Genomic DNA, 10,643 nt, shown 5'->3' on the forward strand with positions numbered 1-10,643 from the left:
GCTCTAGATTAAAGCCCCGGGTACCTGGTGGGGCCCTTCTTCATGTGGTCCCCGATGAAGGTGGCGTTGGTCATGCTCATCAGCGTGTTGGCCAGCGAGATGACGGACAGCAGGTGCTGCGTGGTCACGGCCCGGGACACTCCGTAGGTGCCCTTTCCCAAACCCTCTGTCACCGACATCTTCCTGCCCAGCTCCTCCAGGGCGGCTTTGCCCACGGGCTGGTTGTAGCCAGGGAGCATCAGGGACATGTGGCCACCACGGGACAGGAGGCCGAAGGACACGGAGCAGTGCGGTTTCAGCATGCCGAGGCGATCCAGGCACAGCTCGTCCAGCACGGAGTTGAGGCCCCAGGCGTGCAGGCAGGACATGAAGAGCTTGGCCGTGTCCATGGTCAGGTTATATTCCAACAGAGTCAGCGGTTTGGATTTGCTGGAGCGATACTCCGGGTCGCCGTCCTCCCTCCTCTGCCTCATGGCTTCTTCATCCTCATCCTCATCGTCGAGGAGGTGCTCCTTGATGTTCTCCTTGATGGTCTCCTTGACCTGCTGGAAGAGCACGGCGGCGCGTTTGCCCGTCAGGAAGGAGCCGCCCTTGTCGGAGCCGCCCTGGGCTTTCTGCAGGTTCTCTGGGGACACCAGGGCGGCGCTGGGCCGCGACGCCTCCTCCGTCAGCAGCTGGATGATCAGAGCCTCCACGTCAAAGAACAGCACGTGGATGTCGGGGTCAGTCAGGTTGGTCTTGATGGCCTGGACCATCAGGGAGTTGTGGGAGTATTTCGGTAAATTCCCCTGGGAAAACAAGAGAGAGAATTGGAATTGCCATTGGTGGATGAGCTGAGCTTGAAACGCAGCCACAAAGCACAGAAATTCAATTTGCTGATGTTGAGAGCCAAACTGAGCTCTGCAGGTTCACACTTCCTTCTCCTGAAGCCCATGAGATAGTTGGGATGGGTCTGTAGAGCCTTCACTTCCAGGCTTTGAGCCTCCTCAAAGCCAGAATGGTTGGGAGAATTTGAAACAGGCATAAAAACCTCTTGGGCAGGGAATGATGTCGTGGCAGAATCAGCACCTTGTTAAACAAGTCCTAACCCCCAATAATTTCATTAAGATTAACTTTATTTTTTATTTCAAAATTCCCATCTTTAGTTATTAAGCCTAAAACACATTAAATATTTCACACTAGAGGGTGAACTATGGAATCAATATATGGCATTGGAAAAGAAGCTGCTCAGATTCACCTGGATCTGCAATTCATTACTGCACCACTTGGTCATTCCCCTTCAGTCCCATCTTCCTCCTCCTTCCCTCCCTCCCAGGGGGAAAAAAAAGGGAGGAGGGAGGGATAAAAGCTGAGGAATGTCAGAAAGGAGACTGGAAACCAGAACATTACCCTGAGTTTTTACACAATGTTTTCCCTTACTCCACCTTCATTCCCAGCACCTGGATGAGGAGCCCACAATAAAACACTGCAGCTACAAATGTGACATTCCCAATCCTGCCTGTGTTCAGCAGGAGCAGCAGCAGAGACTCTGAGCACACAGTTTTTAATGAGAACATGCTGGTGATGCTCTAAGGGAAGGAGATTTCTCCTCACAAACAGCAGGTGACAGCACAAGGCAAAAGAAAAGGATAAATGGGAGAAGTTGGGAATGGCTCTGCTGCACTCTGCTGGCCACGAGCTGTGCCAAGAGAGCTTTGGGCTGGACACTGGGAACAATTCCTCATGGAACTGGGAACAATTCCTCATGGAAAAATGAATGAAGAAGGACATCATAAACAAGGAGACTGATTGCAAAAAGAGGCTGCAACTCCGAATAAATTATAATAAATAAATAAAACCAAAGAGTAGGATAAGGACTGAAGTGGTATCATGGACAGCAACATACACTGGGGAAGAAACACGTTTAGGCTTTGGAGAACCACATTTGGGTTTGGGAGAACTACATTTGGGTTTGGGAGAACCACGTTTAGGCTTTGGAGAACACTGGCTGAGAACCTTCTGGTCACAAGGACGGAACCTCCCGGATTTCACCTCTCTCTGCAAAGACAGAGCACACCCACCTTATCGGAGGCCTCGGAGGCCAGCAGGTTGGTGGCCAGGGTCTGCAGCTTCTGGTGGGCCACGTTCTTGAGGGCGGCCAGGCTGCGGCGGGTCATGGCCTGTTTGAGGTTGACGGCGGGGTGGCTGAGCGCGTCCACGGCCGCCGGCACCGCCTCGTCGCAGGCGTTGAGGATCTCCACGGCCGTGATGCCCATCACGCACCTGTCCAGAGCCCCTGCCAGGGGGGACAGGCAGGGACAGCTCAGCATCCCCCAAACAGCACAGGGACAAACTCTGTGTTCCTAAATCTGACAGTCCTGGCCTCTTTTTCTGCCAACATGGGGGTTAACGGCACAAGAAATGAAGTTTGTGCTCAAATTTAGATGTTTATTAATTCTTATCTATATTAAGGTCTCACCGGTTGTGAGTTCTGCTACAACTAACTAGGGTGCAAAATGGATGCCTCTCTATCTCTACAAGGCTTTTTCAAGGATCAGTTGTCTAATTGTGAGCTAACATCTAAATTATTTATGCTTTTAACTCAATAACCAAAAACCAAAGGTCTGCAATGCAAACCTTTTCACCCAGTAAGAAAAAAACCACCCAGAACTATGAAGAAAAAGAACTTAGACAATGCCTCAAATCCTCCATATTGCCCAATATATATTACTACAAAATAAACCTTAAATTCTAAGTTTTTCACCCTGTGAGACCACACAATTCTATTCAAACTACATGCTCACAACCTCACAACTCAATTTCAGAAGCCTGTTCCCTGGCCTCGAGTCATATGTAGTGTTTGGCTGAACAGAAAGCCTGAAATTCTCAGCTTCCAGAATTCCAACCCTAAAAAGATGCTATTTTCCCAAAATTTCCATGAGGTTCAGAAACACCCCTGGTGCGATTCTGCGCTGAACACCTGGAGTGATAAATTCCAAATATAAATCTGCTAACATGTTTGAATTCCCTCCCCAGACAGGAGCAGCATCTACACCCATCCCAGATGGATCCATCCCGTGTCTGGGCTCACCAGTGTCCATCTGCCAGACGTACACGGAGCCGTCGGAGCAGCCCACCACCAGGTAGTCATCGGAGGGTCTCCACTTGATCACCTGGATTGGGAAGAGGTGGCGGGAGGCCAACATGATGCATTTCTTCTCCCTCAGGCTCAGCAGGCCCACGGAGTGATCGCTGGCCACCGAGCAGACGCAGTGCTGGACTCTTGCCTAATAAAAAGAAAAAGAAGCTTTATCATAATGCAGAGCTGGTGTTAAAAACCTTTTCCCGCACTGAGCCAAGCAGGGTGACCAAAAGCTCCTTTAAGGCACCTACATCAGTGTTCAAACTCACTGAGAACAGAATTCCCTGAGCAGAAATTCCCTTTAATCCATCCTTAGCACATCGTAAAGAGAAAATGGGTATTAAACCCCATTTTACTAAGCAAACCCCCGAGTTTTCAATCAATGCTGCTTTGTTCATTAAATTCTATATATTCAGCTAAGAATATTTCAAGATGCAAAATTTTCTCTAATAGGCTTAATATTTTCAATCAAAACATGATGGAAGAAACCATAAACAACAGAATAATCCAGCTTTTTTTTGTTGAGCTCTCGCAAGAGCTGGGTGAGTGCTACACCTTCAGCATTCCCATTCTCAGGGAGGACTGAGGTGCTGGAAAATGTTACCCCAGAGAACTCACACTGCAGTTTTCTGGCGGGACGAGCAGCTGGGTGATCTCTCCCCCGTGGACACAGAAGATGTGTTTCATCTCCCCCGAGAAGATGTCCCAGATGATGACAGAGAAGTCCACCCCTCCGGAGATGAGGTAGCGCTGGTCGTAGCGGGAGGAGACCTGGTGAGGGTACAGCAGGCACGTCACCTTGTTCCGGTGGCCTCGCAGCGTGCGGTGAGGGGGCCAGCCTGCCACGGGGAGAGAAAGAGAAATTCAGAGGGATTTCTGACTCTCTGTTTCTCTGGTCTGCGACTCGCACCCCCAAACTGTGAGATAATGTTATATGGAACCCACGTGTCCAACAGTGTGAGGTTTTAATCTTCTTTTCTTTATACATCAGAGTCGCAGTTTTGCGTCCAGACTCAGTGTTTATTAATTCTTAATTACAGCCTCACGAGTTCAGAGCTTTAACTAACAAGGTAAAATAACTCTTTCTGTGGTTATTTATGCACTCCAATTTAATTCTCCAATAAGGAGATGACACCTGTATTATTTACACTTTTAACCAGTAATAACCACACAAGGTCTGCAATGTGGACTTTTTCAGCCCGTTAGAAAAAACCATCCAAAACCATAAAGAGGGACTTAAATCCTCCATATTGCCCCAATATATATCACTATAAAATAAACCTTAAATTCTAAACTTTTCACCCTGTGAGACCACACAATACTATTCAAACTCCACACCCACAACCCCAATGCTATCCCTCAGTTTTGGAAGCCTGTTCCACGGTCTCGAGTCCAACATAGTGTTTGGTCAAACAGAAAGCCTGAAATTCTCAGCTTCCAGAACTGCAACCCCTAAAAAGATGCTATTTCCCCAAAATTCCCACGAGGTTCAGAAACACCCCTGGTGTGCGATTCTGCGCTGAACACCCAGAGTGATAAACTCCAAATATAAATCAATCCCTTCATTTCAGAAGCTTGTTCCACGGCCTGGAGTCAAATGTAGTTGCTTGCTTGAGGCAAGAAAGCACAGAAAGCCTGAAATTCTCAGCCTCCAGGCTTCCAACATGACAGCAGAAGAGCTTTTCCCACGGAGATTTCATCAGCACCCAACACTGCAGTGCCAGGAGCAGAGAGGAGACGCTCACTCCCTTATCTTTGCTCCTCATCTCCAACCCTTGCAGCTGCAGGACTTGCCAGCAGGTTTTAGGGTTTGCAGGGTGTCCTACCTCGGCGCAGCATGTGCTCCCCCTGCAGCAGCTGCACGATGGCGGTCTGCGTGGCGGGCACGATGACGATGCTGCCGTCCTCGCGGCCGCACACCAGGCGCCCGTGGGCCGGGATGTAGACGCTGGCGGTCACCCGCAGCGGCTCCGAGCCCTGCCCGACGGTGCTCAGCTGGTCGATGATCCCCGCGGGACGGGGGCTCAGCTGGTCAAAGGCCTCCTGCAGGGAGATGGACGTGCTGCTCTGCAGGCCTGACAAAAGGAGGGGGAAATGTCAGGGAAAGGTGGGGGGATTGGAGGGACTGCAAAGTGGGGGGTGCTGGTGAGGCTGCCCTTGAGCGCTGTGTCCAGTTCTGCTCCCTCAGTTTAGGAAGGACATTGAGTGCTGTGCCCAGTTCTGGATGTCTCAGTTTAGGATGGACATTGAGTTCTGTGTCCAGTTCTGGCCCCTCAGTTTAGGAAGGACACTGAGTGCTGTGTCCAGCTCTGGATGTCTCAGTTTAGGATGGACATTGAGATACTCAAACACATCCAGAGGAGGCAACAAGGCTGGTGAGGGGCTTGGAACAACTGAGGGAGCTGGGGTTGTTTATCCTGCAGAAAAGGAGACTCAGAGGTGACTTTATCACTCTCCACAACTCCCTGAAAGGTGGAGTTGTCTCTTTCTCCAGGCAGCATGGACAGAATGAGAGGACACAGCCTTGAGCTGCACCAAGGGAAATTTAAGTTGAATATTAGCAAAAAGTTTTTCATGTACTCAATGATCTGTTCAGGGAGGTGGTGGAATCACCATCTCTGGATGTGTTTAAAGCAGACTGGATGTGGCACTTGGTGCCATGATCTAGTTGAGGTGTAGGGGTGGGACTTGATAATCTTGGAGATCTCTTCCAACTCAGTCATTCTGTGAATTCTGTGCTGGGAGTTAGAATTGGGTATTTCAGGTCTCTCCCAACCCACTGTGGGATTCTCTGCTGGAAAGGAAATCACTACAAGAATAATGCTCATTAATATTTTGAGCACGTCTGCTAAGATGAAGACACTTCAGCTCCTACAGGGAGGTAACAATTAAACCCCAACCTCACGATCTATGGATCCAGCAAAAACCACATAGAAACCACAAAGATCTGATTATTAATCAGTTACCTTTTGCACCCTCCTGCTGCTCGAGGATGTCAGGAATGCTCCAAAGGCTGAGTCTCCCTGAGGAGTCTCCTTGGATTAGGAGCCTGTAGGAAAACTCTCTCTGGCCACAGAAGAACCGAGTCACTGGAGGACAAATGAGGAGCTGTTGGGAAAAAAAAGGAACAACCTCAGACTACTCACAAAGCACGTGCTCAGCTCAGCTTCCTTCCTTTTAAAGCAGCACCGACACAGCCCAGCAGAAAAGCTCCAAAAAAAAAGATGTACCTGTTTCTCTGCTCTGTCCAGCACGCTGTACAATGAAGGGGGATTCAAGTTCTCCACTGCTTTGCCCACATCCCTGCGGAAGGAATCGCTGGCTGGAAGGCAGCTGGGTGTGAGAACAGAGAGAGGAGGAGAATTCCTGGTGTTAAAAAGGGATTCCTACAGCAGGATGTGGATGTTGCTCCCACCCTGGTGCTCTGATCGTGTTCCCACCTGATTTATGTGAGAATATTCAAGATAAAACACTATCTGTACCCAGAACAAACACACCATGAGGATGCCAGAAAGAAATCTTTGATTTTACTTGTTATTTTTAACCTCTTTGATGCCAAATTTTGAATTAATTTTATAGTTTTGTGTTTACATGTCTTCCCCTACTGGACCCATCTTCAATTATCTCAGTTCAATCCAAATGAATCAAAAATGAAATAAATGAGGCAGTCCTTTGTTGAGTACCTGGCTGGTAATTTATAGATGAAGATTTGTCCATCCTCAGTCCACACAATCACTTTATCAGCTGCCACAAAGTCCCCACCAGTCCAGGTCTGCTCATTTTCACTGGGCACTGAACACAAGAGGGAATAATCTCCAGCATCAAAAACCTGAGAGGAAACAGGAAACAAAGTCTGTTGTTATGAAACCAATTAATTACACATTAAAATCCCCAGGCAGCAGCTGATTTTGGGTTCAGTACCACAGAACCACGGGATGGTTTGGGTGGGAAAAGACTTTAAGGGTCACCTTGTTCCAAACCTGCACCCCAGACAGAGATTTGGATTAAATATCTAGAAATACATGAAGTACATACTAGAGGTACATGAAAGAGACTTGGAGCTTCTTGCCCTGACTGTTTTCCTGCAGTTTAATTGAGATTCCTGAGGGAGAAGGCCCCAGGGGCCCTGCCTTACCCTCCAGTACTTGGAGCACACGACCAGGAGCGAGCGCTGGGTGAAGGAGCAGAAGGAAATGCTCTGGCAGTTCTCGCAGTAGATGGGTTTGGATTCCTCCTCAAACACCGGCGTGGTGTCCTAAACCAAACACAACCAACGCTCAGCCAACTCCTCCCTGCTCCATCTGAACACAGGGAAAAACACTGGGGGCACTTCTCCAGGTGCCAGACAGTGATTTCTACAGAAAACCCAAGCCCTCGGAGCAATTTCTATTCCATTCCTCCTCCTAAGCAGATCTGCAGGAGCACGTGGTGTCCTCTTTGGGCACTGAAATCTCCCAGGACAGATTAGTGGTGCTGACCTTGCAGCCAGGCAATGAAGCAGATTCCACTCCCAAAATGAAGGTGGGTTTTCCTTAGTTGAGAAATATCTTTTACAAGAGGTTTTCTGAGAAGAGCTGATTTACCACAGGTCTGAGATCTTGGGGCAAATCTCCTTTATTAAAGACTTTTACAGATTTGGAAAAATTGGACGTAATCCTGCGCTTAATTGGGAAATCAGCTCGCTGAGAAGTATTAGGAATTCTGGTGGCAACTTAAATGAGTAAAGGAAAATTCAGGCAGTTGATTTTCCATGGCAAAGAAGAGAAGGAACATCAGGAGCAGGAAGTGTCACTGATCCTACCTGCAGCCGATTGACGTCCGAGGTGACGATCCAGACCTTGAGGATGCCGGTGACGGACACGGCCACCACGGTGTCCTCTGGGAAACACAGAAAAGAGGCTGAGCCACAAGAATTTCCTCACCTGAGCACTAATGAACACCTGATCCAAGCACTCCTGGAGCATTTGAAATGTTTACTTGTAAAGATGGTCATGGAATAAATTAAATTAGCAGGAAACACTTCATATCAGAGCTCATTTCCAGGTGTTCCAGCAATTTATCTCTTGTAGGAATAAGAGCTGAGCTTTCCCACCCCAGGATTTTGGCAATGCTCAGTTTAGAATTGTTGCTGAGCCTTAACTCAAAGAGAGAAGTCCTTTAGTCAGGATTTTCTCCCCAGTGCTACCCAAACCTCTCAGCAATTCCAGTCTCCACGAGACACCAGATATGAAAGCCCACCAAATTAACACCAATTAGCAGAACAAACCCACTCTGTGCCCCTGGAAATGTCCAAGGCCAGGCTGGATGAGGACAAGAAACAATCACCTTGTGTCCTGTCAGACCTGATGATGGTCATGGAGCTGATCCAGTCAGGAGAGATCTTGGAGATCAAAGAATAAAGGACCTCAAGGCTGGTTGCATCCACCACCAGGATTTCAGGGTAATGCCCGTGGCACAGCAGCCTCCCTTCCCGCTGGGTGCCGACTGTGAACTGATAGAACTGCACAGAGGGGGACAAACACTAATTAGAGTCCACACAGGACAATAATTCCTTCATTTCCCAAAGCCATTCTGCTGCCTGCAGGGGGACTGTCCCTCCCAGCCCTCACCTGGATGCCCGTGTGGGCACAGGCCAGTTTGGTGAACTCGATGCACCTCCCGTCATTCACATCCCACAGGCACATCTCCCTAAAACACAGGGAAAAATATGTGGAAAACAGGCCAGATTTCCAGGGATTTAAATCCCTTCACATTGGGAGGAACTTCATTTCAACCCTTTATTAGAGATTATATAAAGTGCATTGAGAGAAACTCAAATTCAACTGCTAAATCCTCCTGTTCTCTGTGAGGATAAATTACAGAACCTGCAGGAGTTCAAACGAGCAGCTGTTACCTCCCTTTTTACAGTGGTTTTTAATTTAAAACTTTCTATTCAAATTTAATCAGAACAGAATCTGAGGTGCTTTCTCCTCCCCTTTATCAGATAGATAAATTCATAATGAAAACACATTTTGGTTTTAAATCCCATGGGAAGAGATCACTTAGCCCCCAAATCAGCCTAAGGTGGACACATTCTGACACATTTTGACACATTCTCTCCCCTCAAATTCCTTACTAAAAGGTTATTTAGGCAAATCATTCCCTACCTTTTTAGGATTAAAAAAAAAAATCTCTATTTGGATATCAATTGCACAAGAAATCTTTCCTGCTTCCACCTGTTGCTCTACGATTAATAAATAAAACCAATGAAAAAATAAAATGTGTTTGCTGAGGAATTTTATCTTGAGCATAAAAATCAAACACAGGGGTGAAAATACGGATAAACTGAGGACAAATTCCCATTACTGCAGTCCTGCACATCAAACAAACACTGAGAAACTCACCCACTCTCTGATGCACTCACTATATATTGCTTGTCACTGGAGGCTGAGGCTTTGGATAAACAAGTCACTGAGGCTGTGTGACCAAAGAGCAGAGCTCTGGGATTGACCTGAGAAAAAGAAAACAGGGAGTCAAAAATCCCACAAATCACCAGAATATCCAGAATATCCCAGAATATAAATGACCAGAATATCCCAGCTCTCTACTTTATGTGTTATATACCCATTAATAAGTGCACACACACATTTAATTAGCACAGCAGTTGATGGATCATCTTAGATAAACTTTCTACTTCACACAGGAATGAGAATTTCAGAGGGAAATGCATTTTTCTAAACTCCATATTTACAAATCAGGAGTTGAATTTGGCTCAATTCAATTTAAATTGTTTGTTCGTTTCATTCAGTTTGGCTGAATGAAAAAAACTGTGTTGCACATTAAGAGCTTTCCCCAGGTCAATTCCTGTATATCCATAAATAAGGGGAGACCTCAGAGCCCCTTTCCAGTGCCACAAGGGGCTCCAAGAGAGCTGGAGAGGGAATGGAGCACCAGGAAAAGGGGGAATGGCTTCCCACTCGCCAGATGGGATATTAGAAAAGAATTCCTTTTCACAACACAAGCGACTGGCTTAGAGCAGCAATGAATTTTAAAACAACTTCCTACAGGAGCAGCAATGGCATCCAAGAGCCGAAGCAGCTGTGGGAGAGGGAGGACATGCCCTGGGCAGGGGAACTCTGCGTCCCCCGTTACCTGCAGGTCGGGGCCCAGGTCCCAGAGGCAGATCTGGCCGTCGTGGCAGCCGGTGACGATGACGGAGCCGTCCACCAGCAGCAGGGAGGACACGCAGTGCGTGGGGGCGCGCCGGCCCCACAGCACGATGGGCAGCACCAGGCTGTTCCCGGCCATGGCCGCCGAGTGCCTGGAATTCCGACAACAGGGCGATGTCAGTGATGTCCCTCTGCTCGTGCTTTTGCTGCCTTTTCCCCTCGTGGTTCTACAGTCCTGTTCCCTTTAATCTCTGTCATTTTGTCCCCTTGTGTTTCCTGCCTTTTCCCCCTCACGTTTCCCACCCTTTTCCCCCTCAGGATTTTCCCGCCCTTTTCCCCTCACGTTTCCTGCCCTTTTCCCCTTGTGCTTCCTG

General features: G+C 47.9%; 1 protein-coding gene across 2 annotated transcripts in view; it reads right to left on the reverse strand.

Moving 5' to 3' along the window:
- The window catches only part of LOC310922721 (WD repeat-containing protein 7-like), a gene marked incomplete at its 5' end in the record, with an annotated part of 33,961 nt that extends 23,553 nt beyond the window's left edge, over positions 1–10,408 (reverse strand). For both annotated transcript variants that reach the window (XM_083883463.1, XM_083883462.1), the window contains 14 exons: positions 25–788; positions 2,061–2,275; positions 3,071–3,266; positions 3,740–3,960; positions 4,948–5,196; positions 6,088–6,229; positions 6,352–6,454; positions 6,805–6,950; positions 7,257–7,376; positions 7,923–7,999; positions 8,447–8,621; positions 8,731–8,809; positions 9,505–9,611; positions 10,253–10,408. In XM_083883463.1, the coding sequence (XP_083739589.1) occupies positions 25–788; positions 2,061–2,275; positions 3,071–3,266; positions 3,740–3,960; positions 4,948–5,196; positions 6,088–6,229; positions 6,352–6,454; positions 6,805–6,950; positions 7,257–7,376; positions 7,923–7,999; positions 8,447–8,621; positions 8,731–8,809; positions 9,505–9,611; positions 10,253–10,408 (2,750 nt within the window). The remainder of the gene's footprint in view (positions 1–24; positions 789–2,060; positions 2,276–3,070; positions 3,267–3,739; positions 3,961–4,947; positions 5,197–6,087; positions 6,230–6,351; positions 6,455–6,804; positions 6,951–7,256; positions 7,377–7,922; positions 8,000–8,446; positions 8,622–8,730; positions 8,810–9,504; positions 9,612–10,252) is intronic.
- Positions 10,409–10,643: the final 235 nt, after the last annotated feature.

Source organism: Zosterops lateralis (assembly GCF_965231275.1).
Source record: "Zosterops lateralis genome assembly, chromosome: Z".
Classification (NCBI taxonomy): Eukaryota; Metazoa; Chordata; class Aves; order Passeriformes; family Zosteropidae; genus Zosterops; species Zosterops lateralis.